Below are 27965 nucleotides of genomic sequence, written 5' to 3' on the forward strand. Positions count from 1 at the left end.
GAGTTTTTAATTCGAGTTGAAATGTGACTTTATGTAAAAAAATTTTACTGTAGCAAAAAAGTTAGATGTGAGTGTTTATGAGAGATTTTTACTGTAGCAAAACTCGAATTCTAAACTCGAATCGGTGAAATGAACGATGATAAAACAGGACAAAGATGTGCATTGGTACTTCGATTCTTTGAAGACTTGTTCCCTATTGAATTCTATGCTTATTGTAAGCATTTTGGGGCCTATTGTTTTCAAAGAGGTTGACCAAGCTAGTTCTTCTCATGTTGCCTCTTACTCCTCCATCTTCCTTCGTCACCACATCCACGCATGATTCTTCTGCCATGGATAATATCCACAGTCCTTTTTTCCTTCACAGTGGTGATCATCTTGGCCTGGCCCTTGTTTCCCATATGCTCACCGGGCCTAACTATAATACTTGGAGTCGTGCCATGCTTATGGCCCTTAATGCCAAAAATAAGCTTGGGTTTGTTGATAATACTCTTTCGCAACCACATTCAGGGGATCCTTCCTCGGGTGTTTAGTCTAGATGTAATTGTATGGTCACATCTTGGCTTCTTAGTGTTGTCTCTAAAGAAATAGCTGACATGCTTCTCTACCTTGACAGTGCTCAAGCTGTTTGGTCCGATTTGCGCGATCGATTTCATTAGAGCAACGCCCCACACATCTTTCAAATCAAGCAACAACTACACGAGCTTTCTCAAGATTCCCTTGATGTCAACACTTACTATACTCGGTTGAAGATTGTGGGAAATAGGTGCTAGAGATGGGATAAACACTTTAGGAATTGGATAAAACACTTAATTCCTAGAATTTAGGGATTCAGATGACAGCAAGTTAGGATATTAGGATATCTCTGCCAGGAACTCTATATCTCCTCTTATCTCTTATCCATTATCCGTGTATATATAGTCCATTAGAGGCTCTTGTAAATGCGATTAATAAAATATAATCATTTATTTTTTTCCACATGGTATTAGAGCCATATGGCTTGTTTTTTCCCTGGGATTAGAAACTTTTTTCCTTCTTCTGCAATCATAGCCGAATTCTCCCTGACGTGCCTTCATTGCAATTTTTTTAATCGATTATCTATCCAGTTTTTTTCCTTTTGTGTTCCTTCGCTAGGGTTTTCTCTATTTCTCTGTGACTTCATATTCAGATTAAGAGATGTCAGAATTAACCTTTTCAACTCCAGTGGTTCAATCATCCCAACAGCGTGAGGAAGAACAAAGTCAGCGCTCCACGGGAGAATTACAGAATATCCAGACTGCTTATAGACTTAACGACAGAAACTACCTGAAGTGGTCCTAATTAGTTCGGACTTTTCTGAAAGGCAAAGGAAAATTGAGTCATTTGTTAGGAATTGGACCGAAAGAGGGTGAAACTGGTATTGAAGCATGGGACGAAAAGGATTCCATGATCATGTCTTGGTTGTGGAATTCTATGACACTCGAAATCAGACACACATGCATGTTTCTACTAACCGCAAAGGCAATATGGGATGCACTGAATCAAACCTATTCTAAAGACCATGATGCATCACTAATATATGAAATTAAGACCAAGACAGCAGCCACAAAATAGGGAAGTAAAACTGTGACCGATTATGCTAACTTTCTACAAAATTATCGGCAAGAGTTGGATTATTATCGAGTAAAACCTTCATAGAAAGAGATCAAGTTTATGATTTTCTTGCAGGTCTAAACCCTAAATTCGACTAGATGAGGATTCAAATCCTAGGTAAGATGGAAGTACCGTCTCTTAATGAGACAATATCGGTGATACGGGATGAAGAGAGTCGAAGATGAGTGATGCCTGAACCAGAAACAGCTGATGGATCTGCACTCGCAACTTCTTGTAACAAGCAACAGGGACTTACTTTGGAGCAACCACCAAAAGCTGAGCATGGAAAGGCAGAGGTGTCAAAGGGAGCAAATCGAGATGACATATGGTGTACCTATTGTAAAAAGCCGAGACACACAAGAGAATGCTATTAGAAATTACATGGCAAGCCGTCGACAACCAGCCGTGAGTGAGGAAATAAAGGAGGACAGCAGCAACGACTACAAGGCCAGGCTTATAAGGTTCTATCCCTCTTATTGTGAATTTCAGGATCAAGATTCGGAGAAGAAGATTGGACGTTCTGGAAAAAAGGATGGACTTTATTACCTTGAGATGTCAAACCTTCCAAGTATGATAAAGAGAAATTCACCCTACTCGTTTCTTTCTTCTACAAAAAAGGATGTCATCTGGGTGCACCACTTCCGCCTTGGTCACCCTTCCTTTACAACCTTAAAAATCATGTTTCCTTCTTTGTTTAAGGGATTAGATATTAGGACATTTCATTGTGATATTTGTGAGTACGCTAAACACATTTGTGTGTATTTTCCTATTAGCAATAATAGAAGTTCTTTTCCATTCCATTTAATCCATAGTGATATATGGGGGCCCTCTACACTTCCAAATATTTCTGGTTCATGATGGTTTGTATCCTTTATCGATGATTGCACTAGAGTCACGTGACTTTTCTTGCTAAAAAACAAATCTGATGTGAGTAACATCTTTCCTAACTTTCATACGATGATCCAAAACCAGTTTGATACAAAAATAAAAAGGTTTAGGTCGGACAATGCAAAGGACTACTTTAATAAAGTTTTATCTCTTTTTTTTCCAAAAAGGGGAATTATTCACGAGTCATCTTGCATCAAAACCCCACAACAAAATGAGGTTGTTGAACGGAAAAATGGTCATCTCCTAAACACTACCCGGGCACTCTTATTTCATCAAAATGTACCGAAACACTATTGGGGGGAGGCGGTTCTTACTGCTGCCTATATTATAAACCGACTTCCTTCAAGGGTTTTAGGGTTGAAAAGTCCAATGGAAGTTCTCTCTAAGTTCCATCCCGACATTAGTGCAACAAACAACCTTACACCTAGGAACTTTGGGTGCACTTCCTTTGTCCATATCCATAGCAACAATCATGGCAAGTTAGATCTTAGGGCAGTTAAATGTGTCTTTGTAGGATACTCCTCCACAGAAAAAGGTTACAAATGCTTTCATCCACCCACCAGAAAACTCTATGTCTTGGATGATGTCACATTTGCAGAAGATAAACCATATTTTACTACACCTTATCTTCAGGGGGAGTCCTATATTATGGAAGATAAGGATAAAGATCCATTCCTATTTGACCTATCAATAGATTCACCATCTCCTTCTCATTCCCATCCTCAAAATCCAACATCACCTATCTCAAACACAAAACCCATACCTCCTGATCCTATAGAGGCAAATCATAAGCTTGAAGAAGCTATTGAAGATCGAGCAGTAGACAGAGAAATGTATCAAAGGTTAGTTGGGAAGCTCATCTACCTTACTCACATTCGGCTAAATATAGCATATTCAGTGAGCGTCAATAGCCAGTTCATGCATAATTCCGAGGAGATTCACCTGAAGCTACCTATCGAGTGCTCCATTATCTGAAAGCTAATCCCGGGAAGGGGATCATGTTCAAAAGAGACACTGAGCTCGTTCTTGAAGCGTATACAGACGCAGATTACACAGGTTCTCCCATGGATCAGAGGTCTATTTCAGGTTGTTGCACATTCCTTGGAGGCAACTTGGTGACATGGAGAAGTAAAAAGCAAAATGTTGAAGCCCGATCAAGTGCAGAGGCAGAGTTTAGAGCAATGGCGCAGGGTGCTTGTGAGTTGTTGTGGCTGAAAATTATATTGGAAGACTTGAAGATTAAATGGAGTGGACCAATGAGACTCTACTGCGATAATAAATCAGCAATCAATATTGCACATAATTTGGTGCAACATGACCGAACTAAACATGTTGAGATAGACAGACACTTCATCAAGGAAAAACTAGAAACCAGGTTGATCTGCACACCATATGTCTCTACAAAGAGTCAACTAGCATATGTTTTTACAAAAGAACTCAATAGTGCTACCTTCCAAGAAATTACTACCAAGCTAGGAATGAGGGACACCTATTCACTAGCTTGAGGGGGAGTGTGGGAAATAGGTGCTAGAGATGGGATAAACACTTTAGGAATTGGATAAAATACTTAATCCCTAGAATTTATGGATTCGGATGACAGCAAGTTAGGATAATAGGATATCTCTTCTAGGAAGTCTCTTTATCCTCTTATCTCTTATCCATTATCCGTGTATATATAGCCCATTAGAGGCTCTTGTAAATGCGATTAATAAAATATAATCTTTTATTCTTTTCCACAAAGATTCTTTGGGATGAGCTCAAACATTTCCAGCCCGTTCATGTTTGTCAGTGTGCAGATATGAAAGCGTGGATGGATTATCAAGAACAAGAGTATGCGATGCCGTTTTTGATGGGTCTCAACGAATCCTATGCTGGAATGGGTGCTCAAATTTTGATGCTCGATCCTTTGCCCTATGTTTCGAAGGTGTTCAATCTTGTCGATCAAGAAGAACGGCAACATTCCATTGGCCCTGGTTCTCCGGCTCCTGCTGACTCTCTGGCCTTTAGTGTTTCATCCTTTTCCCCTCTACTTCCCACTCTGGCCGTCGCCACCGCCGCCACTTCCTTTTCTCCGAGCAAGACAAAGTGCGATCGTCCCATCTGTTCCCATTGTGGGGTTACAGGTCACACGGTAGATTGTTGTTATAAGCTCCACGGTTTCCCACCGGGTTACAAGCCCAAGCCCAGGACTCAATAGGCACAACAAGTTCAGCAAGCCCAACACTCCCTTCAATCCACGACCTACCCTGTCTCCAAGAGCCCTTCGTACTCTCCACCGCCTACAGCCGCGACAGCCATGAGACCATCTCCACCACCCAGTTCACTCACCACTGATCAAGTTCAGCAGCTCATTGCTTACCTAAGCTCACAACTCCATGTTCCCACCACAACCGACATACCTGACGCTCAATCGGCTTCACAGCCCTCTGCTTCTCACATCCATGGTAATCTCGTCTCTACTCTTTCTCTTTCAAATCCCTGTGTACCTCATGATACTTGGCTTATCTATACTAGTGCAACACGACATATTTGTTGCAATTTGTCTAGTTTTTCCCATTCAACAATCATTGATTCGATCACCATCAATCTCCCAAATGGTCACACAATTGACATTACACGGATCGGAACAGTCACATTGTCTACTTTTTTTCTTTTACACAACGTCTTGTTTGTCAGTGCCCTTACTCTAAGCCATCATTGTCTTGTTAATTTTCTCTCTAACTTATGTGTCATTCAGGACCTCATTTAGGGCTCGATGATTGGGATGGGTAGACGCCAAGGCAACCTTTATTTTTTAGAATTAGAGAATTCTAATTGTAATTCTTTATTTTCCTGTGTTGCAATGTCTAGAAATGATATTTGGCATTTTCGGCTTGGCCATCCATCTCATGTAAAACTTCAAATTCTACATAATGAATTACAACTTCCTGTCTCTTTATCTCATATATCTTCTCACTGTCGAATTTGTCACATGGCCAAACAGAAACGGCTTCCTTTTATCTCACACAATAACATGTCTCCTAAACCATTTGATTTGGTGCATATTAACATTTAGGGTGCTTTCCATGTTCCAATTCCGGCAGCACACAAATATTTTCTTACAATAGTAGATGATTGCACTTGTGCCACTTGGGTCTAATTATTACATGCCAAATCAGATGTTCTTAACATTTTTCCAGATCTTTACAATCTAATTCTCAATCGATATAACATTACCTTTAAATCAGTTCGATCTGATAATGCTCCTGAATTAGCATTTCTTGATTTTTTTCGCTCCAAAGGCATTCTACCTTATCACTCTTGTGTTGACACACCCGTGCAGAACTCCGTCGTTGAACGTAAGCATCAACACATTCTTAATGTGGCTCGAGCTCTCTTGTGTCCCTCTTTGTTATTGGGGTGATTGTGTATTGACTGCCATCTATTTAATCAACTGTACACCATCTCCATTACTCTCCAACAAAACTCCATTTGAACTTTTAAACAATAAAAAACCAACCTATACACACCTTCGTACATTTGGCTGCTTGTGTTATGGCTTAACCCTTCCCAAACACCGCACAAAGTTTACTCCTCGGGCCCGTGCCTCAGTTTTTCTTGGTTAGCCCTTTTGTTATAAAGGATACAAAATTCTTGATTTAGAAAGCAACAAAACCTACATCTCTCGTAATGTGACGTTTCATGAATCCATTTTTCCTTTTGCTAGCTCTCCTCCCGGTTCAACTCTTCATGACTTCTCCACCAGCCATGTGTTCCCCACTTCACTTCCCTTATCTCTTGAGTCACTTCATTCCACTTCCTCCTCTCATTCTCCTCTTCCAGATCTTCCTTTTTCTCCTACTACCTCTGCCTCTTCTCCTTCCCTCAGTACTTCTCGACCACAACGCATCATCAAACCACCATCTTATTTGTCAGACTATCATTGTTACTCCGCCACACAACCCTCTTGCTCTCTTATTCCCAATCCTTCCACCTCCACTTCTCACCCAATTTCTTCATTCCTTAGCTATCACAAATTGTCCCAGCCATACCGTACCTTTGTCTTAGCCATCTCATCCCATACCGAACCTAGATCATTCTCACAAGCCATTGAGTCTCAGGTATGGCATGATGCAATGAATGTTGAGTTGTAGGCTTTGGAAAGCAATGGAACCTGGTATGTAGTGTCTCTTCCTCATGGTAAACATCCGGTAGGTTGTAAATGGGTGTATAAGATCAAGTTTCGGGCTGATCGCACTGTTGAAAGGTATACAGCCCGTCTTGTGGCTAAAGGCTATACACAACAACAAGGGATTGACTTCCTCGACACTTTTTCTCCTGTGGCCAAACTTGTTACAGTCAAAGTTTTGCTTTCTTTGGGCTCTATTTTTGGTTGGTCTCTTACTCAACTTGATGTCACCAATGCATTTCTTCATGGATACCTCACTGAAGAAGTATACATGACTCTTCCACCTGGGTATATTGCTAGAAAGGGGGAGACCTTACCTTCTAATGTTGTTTGTAGGCTCCACAAATTGATTTATGGCTTGAAGCAAGCGTCTCGCCAATGATTTCACAAGTTCTCAAGTGTTCTACTATCGGAAGGATTTACACAATCGGATTGTGATCATTCCTTATTCATCAAGTTTCATGGAAATTCCTTCTTGGCTCTCTAAGTGTATGTTGATGATATTATAATAGCAAGTAATGATCAAGCTTCTGTGGACACCTTAAAGGCAACGCTTAGTAAACGGTTCAAGATGAAAGATTTGGGGACACTAAAGTACTTTTCGGACTTGGAAATTGCTAGATCAGGCGCTGGTATAGCGCTTTCTCAAAGAAAATATGCTCTAGAGTTGCTGTCAGAAGCAGGGTATCTTGGTTGCAAGCCTGCTTCCATTCCTATGGAACCCAACTTAAATATTTCCCAATCTGATGGTGGTTTACTTGTAGATCCTACAAACTATCTAAGATTGATTGGAAAGCTAATATACCTCACCATTACACGCCCTGCTCTTAGCTATTCAGTAAATCGTCTCAGTCAATTCTTGGCAGCCCCACGTACTATGCATCTTCAAGCAGCCCTGCATATTCTACAATATATCAAGAAAACACCAGGTCAAGGACTTTTCTTTCCTTCAACCTCAACACTTCAGCTCAAGGCTTTCTCAGATGCAGATTGGGGTACATGTCCTGACACTCGACGCTCTCTTACTGGTTTCTGCATTTTCCTTTGATCTTCTCTCATCTCTTGGAAATCTAAGAAGCAAAGAAGCAACAGGTTGTCTCTCGTTCTGCCGCAGAGGCTGAATATAGATATATCGCCAACACTACTTGTGAGATTGTTTGGTTGCTTAGGTTGCTTAAGGAGTTGAAGGTTGATCACCGCGAACCAGCCCTGCTTTACTGTGATAATCAAGCAGCTCTTTACATCGCTGCCAATCTGGTCTACCATGAGCGCACCAAACACATCGAGATCAATTGTCAGTTTGTGCGGGAAAAAATTCAAGCTGGTGTCTTGAAAACTATGCACGTTTCTACCCACAATTAACTTGCAGATCTTCTTACCAAAGCTCTTCATCCTACACAATTTTAGCTTCTTTTAAGCAAGATGAGAATTCATAATCTGTATTCTCCATCTTGGGGGAGTATTAGCACACATCAGCCTCAGCGCCTATTAGCTTCTTTTCTGATGATATTTGTTAGCCATTTGTCTTCATTCATTTTTCCGTTATGCCAGGTGTATAGGATATTCTAGAAGAAGTTTGTTATGCTCTCATCTATATGTAATCGTGGTTGTACTTGTTTTTCTCATAGCAATGAGAATATTTCCTTTCTTCTCCATTTCTTTTTCCTAATACATCTTCTTCGCGGACTACGCAACATTTTTATGGTGATGATCCATTACAACTTGATGATATAAAAGAAGGGGGTGTTTTCTTTAGCAACACGGATGTCCAAAGAGTTTTGCAGCTACTAGCCATCAAGAGCCTAAATATTTCATTTATAGGTGTTCCTGTAAATAGTCCAAAAATTTACTTAATTTAGGTTGAATGAGTAAATAGGATATTTTTTACAAAACTTAAAATAAGTTTTGTAAGGGTAAAATATGAGTTTTCTTACTAAAAAATATATCATGTAAATAAAAAATATAAATCACTTTAGGTTTCATAGGACTAAATCTGATTAATTCTGTATTTACAAATTTGGTCATGGGATAAATACATAATTTTCCAAATTTATTCATGGGGTAAATTTAGAATTTATCAAATTTTGTCAAAGCTGAATCAAGAATTTATCCGATTTTTTTTTTTTTTTTTTTTTTTTAATGTGTTCAAAATTTCTACCTTTTTATCTTTATTCCTCCCAAAAAAAATTAGTTACTTCCTTCTCGCTTGCTGGTTTTAAAATTTGGGTAGTATAATTTTTATAGAAAATAGTTTGAATTAGATAAGCAATTAGATTTAAAGAGAAATATTAAAGCATCTAGAACTAGGAGTGAGTAAATAACTAAATTTGATAGATTATGTGTATGTAGAGCTGTAAGCTTATGTTGGGCCAAAATGGCAAGTTCGGAGCCTGTCATTGTAGGCCTAGTCCAGGTCCCGGTCCCAGCCCAACTTGAACTCCCGTGCTGGGCTAGAATGATACTCTAGGCGTAAAATTAAAAAATTATTTTACCGTTGATACTATATTTAAAGAGAAAAAAATACTCCCTTAGATTACACAGGTTTTAATTTTTATCTCTTATTCTTGATTTATATTATTTTAATTAAACACTATATTAGTCAAAATGCTATTAATTAAGAGTAATTTGTAAAAATCTAAACTATACACTTCTAAAGGAAAGTTAAATAATTCTCTTTTTAAAAAAAAAAATACTCATTGTTCTCTAAAAATGTTGAATTAAAAAATTCTGCAAAAAAAAAAAAAAGAAAAAAATCCAAATCACTACAATTAAAATAAAAAAGCTTTTTTTTTTCTATTTTTATATGTAAGGTTATTAGAAGAATTATACCTTTTATACCTTCCTATTTTAAAAATCATGATACGTCCCTACCTATTGTTGGTCAAAGATTGATTTTTGACTATAAAAAATACCTAAAAATTATTCACATTGTTGAATTTCTATTTTTTCTATTTCCTTATTATTCTTATTCATTTTTCCTTTATGGGCATTTGAGTTTTTTTTTTTTTTTTTAATCAACCACTAACCAAGAAAAAGATAAGAATTGAGCGTAAATTCAAATCTGAAGTATAAATGTAATTAACTCCAAAATACAAGATATATTTTTTTTGGTAACCTCAAAATGAAGGCTATAAGAATGAGAAAAAAAAAATGTACCTGTTTAACTCTTTCATCTTAAAACGGGTTCAACTTCTCAATAAAATACAACTACCAAATCCACATCTCAATACTTTCTCCTCATAAGATTCAATATTTTCACAAGCAAAGCATAAGAAAGTTGCCAAATTTTAAGCATCCACATAAAGATGAGCAGATAAACGGTGACCAAAAGTTCAATCAAAATCCCATAAAAAAAAAAAAGAAAAAAAAAAAGAAAAGCAATCAAAATCAGATACACATATTGGTTCATCGGAGAACTTGTCTTCTCTTCTTTAAAAGACCTTTCTTATACCAATTTGCTCAATCGTTTGGCCCAACGTTCTGCTACTCGTAGACCTACTTAACTCTCAAATATATCAAAGAGGCCACGATTTCACAGCCAAGAACAATACTAATGTCAAACAAATCTTAAAACACATCAAGTAACGAAGTATGAATAAATTTTGAAAAACAAAAAATGATACATTATGATTAAGGTAATATGATATGTGCATGCCAAACTCTAAGGTGATACTACTTCATCAAACAGTGAGAGATGCACCATTGTCTGCTACTGTGAGGTTCAATATCATTGTAGCAGCCTTCGATGCCCATGATTCAGGTGTTTGGTACAATTCAGCTGAGTTTCCGAAGCACGAAACAAGCATGTCGGTGTTTATGACACCGGGATTGAGTGCAACAATTGCCATTCCTTCAGGCAACTCTTTTGCAACAGATCTAGTTAAACCTTCAACAGCCCATTTCGATGCACAGTAAGGCGCAACCAGTGCAGCTCCTGACCTTCCCCATCCAGATGACATGTTGACTATGATCCCTTGCTTCTTTGGAAGCATCAGTGGGATGAAATGACGCAGCACATTTGCTATCCCCTTCACGTTTGTGCTAATAACAGTATCGAACTCTTCCTCAGTCACCTCCCAAATCCTGTTGTTTTTGTTGATTGCGCCTGCATTGTTTACTACGATATCTGGAATGCCATTCTTTTCCATCACCACATGCGCCAGCTCTTCAATGCTGTTGTTCGATGTGATGTCAGCATTGATCAACAAGTGTTTGTTGGAGGACAAAGAATTGGGTTCTGTAGAAGATGGAGAAGCAGGGGTGGCGGCTGCAAGCTCCAATTTTAGGGAGTCGAGCTTATCCTGGGTTCGAGAGCAACCAACCACCGTGTGGCCTTGCTTGGCCAGCTCCAAGGCTAGGGCTCTTCCCAGCCCTCTGCCCACCCCAGTTATCAGTATTGTCCGAGGGCTCGCTCCCCCTCCCACCGCTCTGCTTGCCACTGCATTCATAACGCTATACAACACCCTTTTCAAAACTTTTCCTGCTCCCTCCCGCAAAGTTCTGTTTATACAACATCCATTACATGATCCATTAGTGTTTTATTACAAGTAATAACTTATTAAGATAAACTAGTCAACAAATGGTCAGCAAGACTAATTAGAAAGACAAACCATGGACCCAAAACGCTAACAAATGTTTAGAAAGTGAAACCCAGATATTGAACTCCAAATGAAAACCATGAATGCCGACAAATTGTCATTGTAAATGGAAAAGGCAGGCACCAAGACGATAATCGGCGACAATGTGTGCACCGCCTTCATCCTCGCCGATTACAATTGAGAATTGCTTTTGCCAGATGTGTGTGTGTGTGTGTGTGTGTGTGAGAGAGAGAGAGAGAGAGAGAGAGAGTAACTGTCCACCAACACCGCAAAAACAAAATTTTGGGTTGGTAGTAACTGTCCACCAACACCACAAAAACAAAATTTGGTAACCAACCCAATCTAGTTACGAAACATAGAAAGAGGAAAATAATCTTAATCTATACAAACTATTAAAACCCATTCACACAGTGCTTAATCCAAACACCATTATCAATAACATATTTTGGTCAGTATCGATACTACTATCATAGTATAAACATAAATTAGTCAGGAAACATATTTACTACTTTCTAAAGTAACGGGATGATAATTAAAAAGTTGTACTAAAACAATAAAGTATGCAAAGTAATACCATACTCTAATTGAATTACCCAAAGAAAAAACAACTTTACATAAACAAACTTCTGAATGCCAAAACAAATTCTTAAAATAAAGCAATATGTAGATCCATGAGATGATACTCAAACCGAGAGGATCCAATTAGTGATTAAAGGCAATGCTATGTTACTTAGAACCGTACAGAATCACTTCCAATCGAGCATTGGAGATCGGAGATATCACTCCGTACCAAACAAGTGTTGAACACAACTTTCAAGACGGGAGGTTCGTTGAGCTCGTCGATTGAAAGGTAAAGTAGCATATAATATTTTCCATTAGGCAGAAGGCAGAACAGAAGACGAAATTGATTACGATTCGGTTTCGACGACCGATAAACCACCACAGATATTTGGTTATTAAGAAAGAAAACGGTTACAAAGGATTCAAACATGGAAGGAAGAATGCCGATGTTTTCAATTAAGGTTGGTTACATAATAATACACGAATTGTAAGATTTCCGAATCCCAAACAAAAAACATATCGAAAGTTTCAATAAAATCAGAGAAAGAGAGAGACCTTTTCGATCGGAATAGAGACCAAATGACAGCAATCGAAGGTGGCGTTACTTCAAATTCCTCAGCAGCAAAACTCTACCCCCAAATTCCTCCGAGATTAAAGACGACAACTTTACCAGATTCTTAGACGAGAGCAGCGAATTTGAGATTAAGTGTTTGGATGTTAGAAAATGTTTGGTTTCTACAAGTTTACACGGGACTTTTTGCAACGCAGGATTTGAGATTCAACAAACTCTCGTGCCTCTTTATGTGACGTGATGAGTGTGTGGCAAAAAAGAAAGGAATTTGAGCCACACAGTAGATTGCGTTAACCAGCAAAAAATCATTTCTGGTTTAAATTTTAAAATACCAAAACTGTCCCTCAATGCTGCTCTAGACTAATGCTATGTTTGGTAGGAAGAAAAGAAAATAAGATATAAAGGAAATATGGAAGTGATGAAAAATAACAATGATGGAAAGGAAATTAATTTTTTTTTATGTTGTTTGGTATGAGAAGATGGAAAGAAAATGAGCTTACCTTCACTTGTTTGGTATTGGAAGTTAAATTGGGAGGAAAGAAAAAATCTTACTCATAAATTACTTTTAAACCCAAACCCGCTAATTTCGTGCGGGTTTCAAATCGTGTCGCCGTGTTGCTATCTGGATTGCAAGTCCTACTCTAGACCAACCGTAAGCCTAACATTTTATATGTACTATCTATAGGATATATCACTTCGATGGTTTTTTTATTTCAATTTGTAATTTAAAATTTGTAGATATCTAGTTAGTTTTAGGAGATATCACTTAGATAGTTTGTTTTGTTTAAATTTGTAATTTAAATGTGTAGATATCTAGTTAGGTTTAGATTTTATTTTCCTTTGTAATCATCTAGTAGTTTCTCATCTAGTTAGTTTCCTCTTTTCAATATGGTATCAGAGCAGTAAGCTTTTGGGCCTCTCTCCTTCTTTTCTTTTCTCCTTCTTAAACAAGCCCTAGTCGTCCTCCGTACACTGGTCGATCGGCTCTCACAACAAGCTCATGTTGTCGATCGACTAGTCACATGCTCCAGCAAAGGGGAAAAAAAAAAGCTCACTCCTTTTCAATGGATGCACCACATCCAATACCTTACACATATTTTGAAACCAAACAAGGTTCAAGAACTAACCATCAAGGACTCAAATTTATATGGGTACCAAAAATTAAGACTTGATTTTGCTTTGTAGGAGCCAAGAGAGGAAAAAGTCAAGTGGTTTTTAGATAGCGGATGCTCAAAACACATGACGGGAGACATTTCCTTACTTAAAAATTTCACAAGGAAAAACAGAGGACGTGTGACATTTGGCGACAACATAAAAGGAAAAATTCTTGGAGTTGGCGATGTCAGTAATAGTGCCTCTCCCTTAATTGAAAATGTATTTCTTGTTGATAATTTGAAACTTAACTTACTCAGTATTAGTCAATTGTGTGATAAGGGATGCCATGTTATTTTTAAATCATCAAAATGTTTGATTGAAAATGTTTGCAATAATGAAGTGGTGTTTATTGGTGATAGAAGTGAAAATGTTTATACAATAGATATTGAAAAATTATCTTGTAAGAATCAATGCCTTTCTGTTTTAAATAATGATTCTTGACTTTGGCATAGAAGACTTGGTCATGCTATCATGCACCTACTTTCAAAACTCTCTAGAAAAGAAGTTGTTAGAGGTTTACCAAACCTTCCTTTTCAAAAAGATAAAATTTGCGATGCATGTCAATTTGGAAAGCAAGTTTGAACCTCTTTCAAATCTATTTTATAAATCTCTACAACAAGACCTTTGCAGTTGCTTCACATGGATTTATTTGGTCCATCAAGAACAACTAGTCTCGATGGAAAACATTATGCATTCGTCATTGTTGATTATTTTTCAAGATATACATGGGTAATCTTTTTAGCAACTAAAGATGAAGCATTGAAAATATTTTCATATTTTTGCAAAAGAGTTCAAAATGAGCAAGGTTATCTAATTACCACCATTAAAAGTGATCATAGTGGAGAATTTGATAATGTTACTTTTGAAATATTTTGTAATGAGAATGGGTATAAACATAATTTTTCAGCACCAAGAATACCACAACAAAATGGTGTTGTTGAAAGGAAAAATAGAATTTTACAAGAAATGGCTAGGTCAATGTTAAATGAAAATAGATTACCAAAATATTTTTAGGTTGAGGCTGTTAACACTTCTTGTTACATTGTAAATAGAGTTCTTATTAGACTAAAATTGGATAAAACTCCATATGAGCTCTGGAAAGGTAGAAAACCCAACATTGGTTATTTTAGAATCTTTGGTTGCAAATGTTTTATTTTAAACACTAAAGACAACTTGGGAAAATTTGATGCAAAATCCGATGTTAGAATTTTTCTTAGTTATTCTACTACTAGCAAAGTTTATAGAGTATTTAATAAAAGAACTCTAGTTGTAGAAGAATCCATGCATGTCGTATTTTATGAAACTAACACCTTTGTGGAGAAAAGTCTAGATGATGATGATTTAGGTTTGGAGCATAAAATGAGCAATATGGAGTTGAATGACAAAGAAATAATGAATCTCAAAGAAAAAGAACCACAAACCTTCAACACACCATAACGTTAAGAGGAACAAGTTGATGATTCAAAACAAGATAGTACATCCTATCAACTACCGAAGGAATGGAGGTATAGTTCCTCTCATCGTAAAGATAAAATTTTAGGTGACATCTCACAAGGAGTGGTTACTAGATCATCACTTAAAAATGTTTGGAATAACTTAGCTTTTCTTTCACAAATTGAACCTAAAAGTTTTAAAGATGCCGAAAATGATGAATTTTAGATTTTAGCGATGCAAGAAGAGCTAAATCAATTTAAAAGAAGTGATGTATGAGAATTAGTCCCTAGACCTAGTACTCAATCCGTGATTGGCACTAAGTGGGTCTTTAGGAATAAGAGAGATGAGCACGGTGTGATTGTGAGAAACAAGGCTAGATTAGTGGCTCAAGGTTTCAATCAAGAAGAAGGAATCGATTATGAAGAAACCTTTGCACCGGTTGCTAGATTATAATCCATTAGAATGTTATTAGCCTTTGCATCCCACAAAGAATTCACTCTTTATCAAATGGATGTTAAAAGTGCATTTCTTAATGGATACATTTTAGAAGAAGTATATGTAGAACAACCACCCGGTTTTCAAAATCACAAGTATCCAGATTATGTCTTTAAATTGAAAAAGGCTTTATATGGTTTAAAGCAAGCTCTTAGAGCTTGGTATGATAGACTTAGCAAATATTTGCTCCAAAATAGATTTTCAATCGGAAAGGCGGATACTACACTTTTTACAAAACTAAGGGCAATGATCTAATTATTGTACAAATTTTTGTTGATGATATTGTTTTTGGTTCTACTAATGTTTTCCTTTGTGAAGAGTTTTCAAAATGCATGCATAGTGAGTTCGAAATGAGTATGATGAGAGAGCTAAACTACTTCCTTAGTCTTCAAATTAAACAAACAAAGGAAGACATCTTCATCAATCAAGCTAAGTATGTCAAAGATCTACTCAAGAAGTTTGACTTTGAAGGAATGAAGCATCTATCTACTCCAATGAGCTCATCTATTAAATTAGACAATGATGAAAATAGTAAGGCCGTGGACATAACAAAATATTGAGGTATGATCGGATCCTTACTTTACTTAACCACAAGTAGACCAAACATTATGTATAGTGTTTGTTTGTGTGCTAGATATCAATCAAATCCTAAGGAGTCACATCTAAATGCGCTAAAAAGAATTTTTAAATATCTTAGTGGAACTAATAATTTAAGATTATGGTATCCAAAGGGCACACACATTGACTTGTTTAATTATACGGATGTCGATTGGGCAGGTTGCACCATAGATAGGAAGAGCACAAGTGGTACATGTCATTTCTTATGATTTGCACTAGTCTCTTGGTTTAGCAAAAAGCAAAATTTGGTTGCTCTATCAACCACATAAGCTAAATATATCTCGGCAGCCAGCTGTTGTGTACAAGACCTTTGGATGAAGCAACCACTTTTGGACCTATGATTGAGCTATTATCATGTCCATATCATGTGTGATAACACTAGTGCGATCAACTTGTCAAAAAATCTAGTTTTGAATTCACGCACCAAACACATAGAGATTAGACATAATTTCTTGCGTGATCATTTACAAAAGGGTGATATGACGTTAGAATTCATTAGCACTAATCATCAAATTATGGATATCCTTACCAAACCTTTAGTTCTTGAAAGATTTGCTTCACTTAGAAGAGGTTTAAGACTGTTAGATTCTACAGAATTGAATTTGATCACTTAGGAATTAAGTATTTGATCTATGATTTGATGATTATTATGCTTAAAATAATTGATATTATCATTTTATTTGTGTGATAATGTATGAGGAAACATATCCTATATTTGGTTATTGGTTGATTAGGCTTTTTCTGCCAAAATCAACTATTTTCTTCACATTTTCTTTATACACCGGTCGACTAGAGACAAAGACATTATAATCAACTGGTCGCCCAGTTGTGATCCGATTGACCGCACCGGGCGACCGGTGGTGCGCGACAGGCACTTTAAATCAACTCTAAAATATTTTTCTCTCATTCATTCTCACTCAAGTTCGCACCCTAAGCGTCAAAATACACCCCCAAATCACAACAATCCTTAAAATCATCCAAAATTCATCAAATTTCCTCCACAATCCTATTCAAATCACTCAAGAAATGTCTCTCCTCTTCACATTCTCCTTTCTCTGCACTTTTTCACAAATTTCACTCCTAATCTACTCTAATCTGAAATCACCCACCAAGTGCTCGATGAATTGCTTCAATGGCTTCATGGGCTCAATCATCATGTGGAAAAGGAAAGAATGTGAAAGCTACTACCTCTGGTCCACGCAAGAAGGTATCAAACGATGAATTCAATACTCATAACTTTAAACTCTTTAAAAAGAAATCTATTATAGAAGGGAGATTTGTGGATTTTGGTGAGTTTAGAGAGTTGAATATTGAAAGATTGTTTGAGGTTTTGGGCCGGAAAGCATTTGTGGAAGTTAAGAAAATAGTCTACCCTAGGTTAGTGAAAGCCTTTTTTGCACATATGCTATATACAACTTGTGAAAACAACATCAAAATAACTTGCACTCTTAAAGGACAATACACTTAATACATATATATTTTTCATCACCATACCAAAGAATATCTCATTTTTCTATAGAACATAGGTAAAGAAATAATGGAACAAGACTTGTGAAATCCAAAAGGCTATATGTTCAATGACTAAACCAAAAAAGACCATAATAATACAAATCCTTAAGAGGGTTAAAAAGAACATACCTTGGTGTCTTTGATGATATCACCAAGGTGGGCATTCTTCTACAAATCTGTCAACAACAAAAAATTGTCAAAAACAAAGCTGTCAATTACAAATCAATCAAAAATAAAAATTTTAAGACCTAGAGATTGTGGGTTTCCTTCTACAACTAAGGAATTTCAAAGCACAACAAAAATCTATCGTTTCTCATCAACAAAAATCATTCTTTTCTCATCAACCAAAATAAGTCTTTTCTCATCAAAATTTCCTAACCGTCAGTCCGGCTGATTCTCACAGATTCACTAATTTTCTCGAATTCAAGAGCTCTACACCTTTGGGAGCGAAAATACAGAGATAGAGAGGATTTCTCTTTGGGTAAACCTAGAGAACAGAGAGAGAGAGAGAGAGAGGGAGAGAGATAGAGAGATTCGAACCTCCTTGGGTAAACCTAGCTCCGAGCTTCGCATAGGAAGAGAGCTTCACTTCGAGATTGTATTTGACCTTCTTTCCACAACCCCATCTTCACAAAATTTGAAACCAAAAGTTGGGAATTTGGGGGAATCGAGTGAGGCGTAGAGAGAGAGAGGGGATTTCTCTTTGGGTAAACCTAGAGAACAAAGAGAGAGAGAGAGAGAGGGAGAGAGAGAGAGATTCAAACCTCATTGGGTAAACCTAGCTCCGAGTTTCGCGTAGGAAGAGAGCTTCACGTCGAGATCATCTTCGATCTTCTTTCCACAACCCAATCTTCACAAAATCAGAAACCAAAAGTTAGGAATTTAGGGGAATCGAGTGATGCACAGAGAGAGAGAAGATTTCTTCCCGTGAGATGGACTAGAAAATTAGGGCATTTGGGGGAAAGTTGGAAATATGAGGAAACCTAACACTGGCCTTCAATTTCAGAAGCTAGCAGAGCAAATCCAGAGGAAACTTAGGGAAACTTAGGGAATTTTAGGGAAAGAGATCATAATGGAGCGTGGTTTGTTTTTTCCCTTTATTTTTATTTTTATTTTTTCCTTTCCTTGTTCGTATAAGGAAGTAGAGCCAAATCAGACCCAAAAAAAAAAGAGGGAGGAGCAAGCGGGAAAATTGGGAAAATTATTTCCAATGCCCGCTTAATGTTATTTTAATGTGGTACATTTATATATTATTAAATATATATAAAACAAACCTGTCAAAATGTCATGAAATTTTAATATATATATATATGTTATAACTATTTCTAAATGCTATTATATATAGGCGCAGTAACGTTTTTTTGAAAAATGTTATAACTAACAGCTATGAAAAGCCTACTCTGTTGTAGTGTCATTTTCATACCATAATCACATTTTCTATGTGGTATCTAAAACCAGCATAACCGAAATTAGCTTAGCATGCGTTTTTAGTTTCTAAGGTTTATGAGAGAACCTTATACCTCAATGCTAGCCTTCCTTACTCTTAAGTCACGTCCCCAAGCTTCTCTATATGGTGATCAAACCTTCTCCAAAGTTTTGAACCCTAACACTAGGGTTTGAATGAGGCTTTGATGGAAGGAAAATTGCAGAGAAATAAGAATGATAGCTGCTGGTTTTGGTAGGAGGAAAGGAGAGGATTTTCTTCAAATTTTGGTGAGGTAGAAAGTGAACACTTAGGGTTTCATCTTAAACCTTTTATGGTGGGGCTTTTGGCTAATTTTTGAGACAATTCTTGAGGGATTTTCCAGCATAAAACCGTTCCATATAGCTAGAATAAGAGTGTCCTTTCTAAGCGTTTACACACAACATATTCTTCCTTACGGTAAAAGCACTTTGCACTCTTCTTATTTTTGCTTAAAGTTTGAATTATATTGACCAGAGCCATGTAAAAAATATGGTCATCTCCTGTATGTGGTCCCTACAATTTATCTTTCCATTTCCTAGCCCTTGGATCACCTCCTCTTCATTCCTAGCCATTGATTTTTTTTTTGTTCCCCCCCCCCCCTGATTCTAAGATTTTTGGAATATTTCAAGTATCAAAACCTCATACATGGTTGTCTTGAGGTGTAATCTACACCCTTGATTATCCGATTTGATTTCTCATAATCTTAAATTAAAATAAAAACAAGGCAAGTCTAGGATTTTCTCTTGATGATTGAGCTTATTCTAATCATAATTGAACTAATCATTTAGGATTCTAATTGACATTTCTCTTTTTCAATTTAATCAATTATTGACACTATCTTTCATCATGTTCAAATTTTAGATTTCATAATATACTTAATCTTTCAAGTTTGATAACAACGCATTGTGTCAATCGATACTAAAAAATCCTAAAATCGGATTTAAAAATGCATCCAATATATTATATCCATCATAGAATAACACAAATTAGTGTATGCATATGAGAAGTACATTTTTCATGTAACTAATTAAGTGAGGAGTTTTGAAGTAACCGGCCGGCAGGTCTGAGGCCTCACAGGTATTGCTTCTTAAACAACATCAGGAATATGAGCATGATCATTGTCAATAACAATCGTAGGAAGAGAAACAGATTCCTCTTCAAAGACAAAGTCTCTAACCTTATCTCTCCCCTCCTCCCCAAATTCAATATCCTCAAAGAACTGGGCATTTTCCGTCTTAAGAAAGGACCTAGTTGTGGGATCATAAAATTTGTACCCCCGAGATCGTTCAGAGTACCCAACAAAATAGCTGCTGACCATTCTTTAGTCCAATTTCTTTTCATTTGGCCTATAAGGTCTTGCTTCAGCTTGACAACCCCAAATGTGTAAATGCTTTATACTGGGCTTCTTGCCCGTCCATAATTCATAAAGAGTTTTAGCCGCTACCTTAGTTGAAACTCTATTAAGGATGTAAGCTACAGTTTTTAGTGCCTCTCCCCAGAGTGAATCCTGTAAGATAGTATGACTAATCATACTCCTCACCATGTCTTTCATGTTCTGTTTCATCTCTCAGCAACACCATTAATGCTAGGACTTTCTGACATGGTGTATTGTGGGACAATACCGTATTCCTCTAGGAATTTGGTAAATAGCCCTGGACACTGTTCACCTGATCCGTCATATCTGTCATAGTACTCACCACCACAGTCAGATCTGACAGCCTTAATGCTTTTGCCATGTTGGTTCTCAACTTCAGCCTTGAATGCATTAAACATGTCCAGTGATTGAGACTTCTCATGAATGAGATAAAAGTAGTCATAACGTGAGAAATCGTCTATGAACGTAATAAAATATTATTAACCATTCCATGAAGCCATAGGGAATGACCCACAAATATCCGTATGTATTAGTTCTAACATGTCTGAAACTTTGTTGGCACTTTATCTCTTTTAATTCTTTGTTTAGATATGTGCCTTAAATGCTTATGATAGAGTGAAGTAGAATTCTCATTTGTTAATTTGCGTTTTGTACCATGTGAACTCACATGCAAGGTTTCATTAAAAGAGGCAACTGTATCAAGTAAATAAAAAGTTATCATAAAAAGACAAAGAATCGGTACCAACAATATTTGAATTCAAATAAAGACTAAACTGATTATTTCCAAATGAACAAGAATAACTAAATTTATCCAAAACAGAAATAGAAACTAAATTCCGTCTAAAAGATGATACCACATATGTCTCTTTCAAGTCCAAATAACATCCAATCTTTAATAATAATCTAAATGTCCCTATAGCCTCAACCTCTACTGATTTTCCATTGCCCACATAGATGAATATTTCAGCATCATTTGGCTTTCGACAGCTCAGACAAGCATGCATAGACACATTTATGTGAGTAGTAGCTCCAGAATCTATCCACCAAGTGTGTCTTGGTACTGAAGCTAAATTAACCTCATAACAAACCAAAGTGAGAAGTGTACCTTTCTTTGCATGCCAAGTGTGATATTTGGTACATTCCCTCTTCATGTGTCTAGGATTCTTGCAAAAGTAATAGCTAAATTCCTCATCTTGTTTCTTTTGCTGTTTCTTTTAGGCTAGACCACTCGCAGGTTCTTTATCCTTCTTCCTTTTCTTGTTCCTGTCCTTAGAGGTACTCGCCAAGTGAGTACTTTCAGTCTTTTCTTGCTTCATCATTTCCTCTTCTTGCACACAATAAGAAATGAGCTCATTAAGAGACTATTTATCCTTTGGCAGTTATAACGGTCATCTCTTTCTTCCTGTGCATCAGATAGCTCTTGAACTCTTTCCAGGAGGGAGTAGCTTATCAGCCAGCGCAGCTACCTGAAAGGATTCACTAATAACCATTCCCTCAGCATGTATCTCGTGAATTATCAATTGGAGTTCTTGTACTTAATTAATAACAGTCTTTGAGTCCACCATCTTGTAATTTAGGAATTGGCTCACTAAGAACTTCTTAGCACCCGCGTCCTCGGACTTGTATTTCTGGTCCAAAGACTCATAATTTCTTAGTTGTTTTCTTTGAGCTATACACGTTGTAAAGCCCATCAGCCAAGCCGTTCAGCACATAGTTCTGACACAGGAAGTTAGAATGGTTTCATGCATCAATCGCGTGAAATGGTTAAGCATCCACTTCATCTTCTCTAATAGTAGGAGGATCCTCTTTCAAGAATCTCGCAAGATTCAACGTTGTAAGATGAAATAATATTTTTTGTTGCCAAGTCTTAAAATTCAGCCCACTAAATTTATTTGGCTTCTCCTTGTGGTTCACAGGAACCGAGACCAGCGAAGGTCGCATTGAGGTCAAAGTAAGGGTCGGGACCGAGACAGACGTTTGTCCTGTAGGTGATGGCTCAAGCGTCATAGTGTTGCTTCTAGCAGGAACAACCACTTTCATGTTATCAACCATTTCTTCAAAAATAGAATTTCCAAGTTAGTAAAGAAATTGGCAAAAAATTTCCTACAACAAAAAATATTTTTTTTTTCCTTTTTTTTTCCTCATGCAAAGTCTTCCTTTCTATCAAATCTGTTTTAAGAACAATATAGATAACAACTTTTGCAAGAACAAAATAATGAAATTGTTACAACACAAATTCAACCTTTCTACCAAACTTGGAAAACGAATTGGCAAGGATGTCGAGGCACGTGAACCACGTTTTCCTTAAAACAGATTCGTCCCCTCTGGCGAGTGCTTGAGGTAATGTTGGATGTTCGTCTCCCAAGATACAACGACAACGACGGTAAAATGACGCACTATCAGAACTGTCTCAGCGAACCAGAATTGTACATTTCCTCTATCACCAAAAAGACACTACAAAAGAATTGCAAAAGAACTTTGAGGAGAAGAGAGAAAACGTGGGAGGAGAAGAATGTGTGTGTGTTGTGTGTTTTCCTTCATGTGGAGCACCCTTTATATAGACCCTTGATCAAGAGTGTTACAAAACATAGATTAATGAGAATTAAACGCACATTATTACGGGGCTAATACCATTCAATCTCTCAAGGATGACTCCTGCCACCTTTCTACACCAAGGTTCGGATTTTTTTATGAAAAAACCAAAGTCATTAAGCTCTCCATCAAGCCTAATTTGGTGTTTCCTTCATTAAGTCCCATTACTCGTCTTAAGTACACCATAAAACTCATTTACCGACCATTAAGCACTCCATTATGGTTATTAAGTTTGGTTTTGGCTGGCAAAAAATAAATTAAATTGCAAAATAAGGCCTGCAGTGGGCTTTATGGTCCAGCATTCGTGTCCACAGGTAGCGCAGGTGCACACATTGGGCTCCTAACCCGCCGGGTCCGTGATCTGTACCCCCATTGCGCGTGAGAGAGTCTCTCTGGTTTATATGCTTACTTAGGCTTCAAAGTGCAATCACTTATAAACACAACCAATGCTTCATTCCTAGCCAATATGAGATTTTACAATTTTCAAACCAACTTAACTATTTCAAGTGGCATTCTTAAAGCATAAAATTTTCATTCACCCAATATCCATTTTGAGCGGATGAATATCCGATTTCGATCTCCTTACGACGGAGAATGCAAATCCATCGAGCCTCATATCAAAATCTAATTGGACCCCATTCTAAAATGGGCCACAAAATGGACATTTAACATGGCTTAAAAAACCTTTTTTCCAACGGTTTAATCAAACAATATATATATATTGGATTTTGTATTATCTCGCTTTCGGATTCAGTATACATAAATATATATGTGTTTGTTTTGATTGTATAGCCTGAATTTTTGGGTTTTATCACCCAATATTTATTTTGAGCGGATAAATATTCGATTTTGATCTTCTTACAACAGAAAATGTAAATCCATCTAATCCCATCTCAAAATCTAATTGAGTCCCATTTTAAAATGAGCCTCAAAATAGACTTTTAATATGGCTTAACAAACTATTTTTCCAACAGTTTAATCAAACAATATATATATATATATAGCTATATATATGTATGTATATATATGTCTGTTTAGCTGAAATGAATCCACAATTTTCCCAAACAATTTATGAACCTGAATCATTTCCGAAATCGTGTGTGTATATATATATATATATGCATCAATCGAATTATCATGGCCGAAATTCAAATATACGGAATCCATATACACATATATTATACATATACACATATATATTGGAAATTGGAGAAAATCTCTCAACTACTCTAATACCACTTTTAATTACTTTTTTATAGATGAAAATCTTTCATCATGGCATCCACCATGTTAAATTATTAAGAATAAAAAATTAGATACGAAAGCGTACCTAAATTTATAAGAATAGACGTGATTTTTGAGTTTTGTGGTTCTTGATCTTCTAAATGAGACTCTCACTTTTTTGATGATGAGATGTCAGAAAAAAAATCATACTTATAATTTAAAGACTGTAATCATTTATAACTGCACACACTTTTTTTATTTTTAATTTTAACCCATCATAAATTAGAAATTAAAAAATTAAGTCGACACATAAAAAATCTATACTTTATGAGATGACTTAGACCCATTTAACTTTAAATCTTATTAATCACTTTTAATTTGAACCAAATCTTTATTATAGCATATAACGAGCCTGTATTCCGCGCGTTGCTGCGGAGTACAATATTGTATTATATGATAGTTGTATTTAAAATATATTTATATATACATGTATTATACAGTATTGTATTATATGATAGATATAAGATTTGTACAAACATATTTATACAGACATATATAGTATTATTATTTATAATATATATATATATATACAGATTGTACAAAATAAAAAACAACCCTGTTGTGATTCTTGAGCATTTCATTTCTTTCAGCTGCAAATATAAAAATGAGAAAATTGGTTGTAAATATAAGTGTTAAGAAAAATAAAGATGGTTAAATTATATAATATGAAATAAATATTATAAAAATATTTATATTACCTTGTTTTTGGACGTTTTGCAGATTGTCTTGTTGTTCTTGATTCAGGGCTGAAAAAATTGAATAATTTGTAGATATTTTTTTAAATTAGTTGATAATATTTGTTGTGTTGAATGTGGCTTGTATCAGGTTTTTTCAGTGTTGGAGTGTGTGGATCAAATGTAGTTGGTGTTGATAGCTGTGATGATGGTATTACTTGTGGGCTGAAAAATGAGAAGATTTTTAAAATTGTGATCAATATAATATAAATATTTTTTATGTATAGTTGATAAAAAATTTTAAAAAAATTATTTACCTTTGTGGATCTTCTGTTCCTGTAGTTAACTGTTTTGGTGGCGACGATGGAACATGGATGTCTTCAAATATTTTAAAAATTAATGTGCTCATTTGGGTGCCTCGTTGTTGAAAGAAGATTTGAAAGATTTTTGATTGTCCTCGGATCTGATTAATAGCTAGTGGTATTATAAATGGATTGGTAAAACCTTCGTCAATTGTTAATACATAACATGGTTTTTTTATTAATGCCTGAGCGATTCTGCCAAAAGAGATAACTTCCATGTCTCCAGTATGATCTTCAATTTGGATTATTAATCTATACCTGTAAAATATATATAAATATTTTTTTAATGTTATAAATTTTTTGTTAAAGTAAATAAAGATATATAATAAATAAAAATGATTTGGTAATAAATTTAATTACCATGGAGATGGTGTTGACTTTATGTGGCCATGACTGTCGCACCACCAACCTATTCTTGCATGTTTTAGTTGTCGATAACACTTGGGGCAAGAATTGTAGAACCATCTTTGAGATGTTGAAAAGTTTACTATGGTCACTCTTACAGTGAATTTTTCACCCTGCATAAAAAGTAGAATATTGTGGTTTTAAATTTTTTACTAAGTGTAGTAAAAAAATAATAGGAAAGTTAATAGTACTAACCATATTATTTTGTGCATCCAATGTTTTGAGTTCGTTTATTGTTTTTCTGTTTGCTGATATTTGTTCTTCAATTGTTTGGATAGGTGTTTTTGGCGGTGGTAGGAATTCAATTTGTTAATTTTGATGGGAAAATCTGTATGTATAAAATTACGAATAAGTTAAGGAAAATATAAATAAAATTTATGATTATGTAATATGATAAATTTATTACAATATATTATATATATATATATATGTTTACCTTGTCTTTAACGTTGTTGTTTCTGGGATGTCTGGGTCAATATAGAAAATTGTTGCCGATGTACTTGAAACATATGAGTTACCTAGAAATATAATAGAGTAAATAATAAATGTATGCTATATTTATATATATATATAAATGTTATAATAAAGTAATGTTAAAAATACCTAGATATTGCTTCGTCAACATTGTTGAGAAAACTGCCACAACTGGTGTCTTAAGTGTTTTAAGTACATTCTTATCAAATTGATCAGCTTTATGTCCCCATAAGCTTACCTGTAGTTGTTCATTTCTATTGAAAAAATGTAGTTCATAAAAATGATTAATAAAATTGAATCATAAAAGTGAAAAAATATTGTATTGACGTTAAATAGTTGTAATGAATAGTAAATGTGAGGAAAAATGCATAAATTTATTGTATCTTATGGTTTGTATCATTATAGATCGCCGAGTTGTTGGTCTGGTGCTGACATGTGTATGTTCGAGCGCTTGGGATATTTTGTAAATAAATATTCAAGAAATATTTATAATAATACTAAAATAAGTTAAGTAACATATATTACCTGTTAATATCTCAGTATTATTTATTCTTTGATATAGCTGATCGAATTCTATGAAGTAGAATTTGTGAAATGGGATATATGGTGCATCATCCATAATTGGAGTAAAGGATGTTACTCGTGCAAATTGGATCATAGCACTGTGTGAAACGACTTTGTATGTTGGTTTATTTTCAGTAACATAAAAGTTACTAATATTGTATATATTGCCTTGTTCAATTTTTTGAGAAATGTAGTCCGAATCACGTGCTCGAATTGTTCCTGTATTGCTTCATGCTGTAAATAAATAATAAAGATAAAAATTTATTCAATATTAACAAACGTTATATAAAATAATACGTAATATAATATTTTAAAATTTTAGTACCTCTTCATCAACCAGAATACAGTCAAGGCTTATCAGACGTCCTGTGACAAAATCGTTGTTTGTCCATATTCTGCATACTCGTGCTTATATTGTTTCATACACTTCATTTGATTTTAGTGCACGAATAGGTGTTGTCATTTTCTGTAAGTCCTGAAAAAAGCAAATAAGATTTTGTTATAATGATAAATATTTTTATTGAGTTTATTGTTAAAAATGTCATACTTAAAAAATTTTAATATTATAAAGAATATAATATAGTATATATTTTTAATGTATTTATTTATGTGATATTATGTAAGATTTCTTTGTAGACAATATTTTTTATATGATTAGGATAATTGTTGTTTGAATCATTAAGTAATATATATAATCCTTTTGGATTAGTTACTCTGGATAAAGCAACATATAATTGACCATGGCTAAATATTTGATTTTCTAAAAATAGTCCAACTTTATTCAAAGATTGTCCCTGACTTTTATTTATTGTCATTGCGTAACATATCTTTATAGGAAATTGTCTTCTTTTTAAAGTGAATGGCCATTTAGATTCATGTACAGTCATTTCTATTCTTGGAATATAAACTTTTTCAAAAATATTATTTGAAGAAATAATCTGTCCTTTTATTATTTTATTTGTTAATTGTGTTATGATAAGTCTTGTTCCATTGCATAGTCCAGCAGATTGATTTAAGTTTCTTAGAAGCATTATTGGAGTTCCGAGTTTAAGATTTAGTTCATGTGGTGGTAAACCGTTAAAATTTAAATTGCGTAAAAATTCTTGAGGATATAAGAGATTTAGTTCTTCTATGTTTTCTGATG

The 27965-nt window shown here is 35.5% G+C and overlaps 1 protein-coding gene across 1 annotated transcript; it reads right to left on the bottom strand.

Moving 5' to 3' along the window:
• Positions 1–9797: 9797 nt before the first annotated feature.
• On the bottom strand, positions 9798–12658 carry LOC21399222 (NADPH-dependent pterin aldehyde reductase). Its single transcript, XM_024170644.1, has 2 exons — positions 12400–12658; positions 9798–11185 (listed from the first exon to the last, which is right to left on the bottom strand). The coding sequence occupies exon 2, from the start codon at positions 11131–11133 to the stop codon at positions 10366–10368; it is 768 nt and encodes a 255-aa protein (XP_024026412.1). The 5' UTR covers positions 11134–11185; positions 12400–12658; the 3' UTR covers positions 9798–10365.
• Between the last annotated feature and the right edge of the window lie 15307 nt (positions 12659–27965).

This window comes from Morus notabilis, unplaced genomic scaffold (genome assembly GCF_000414095.1).
Source record: "Morus notabilis unplaced genomic scaffold, ASM41409v2 Scaffold985, whole genome shotgun sequence".
In the NCBI taxonomy this organism is placed as follows: Eukaryota; Viridiplantae; Streptophyta; class Magnoliopsida; order Rosales; family Moraceae; genus Morus; species Morus notabilis.

Excerpts from the sequence above, each read along its gene's own strand:
- LOC21399222 (XM_024170644.1), bottom strand. The coding sequence starts at position 11,133 with ATGAATGCAGTGGCAAGCAGAGCGGTGGGAGGGGGAGCGAGCCCTCGG.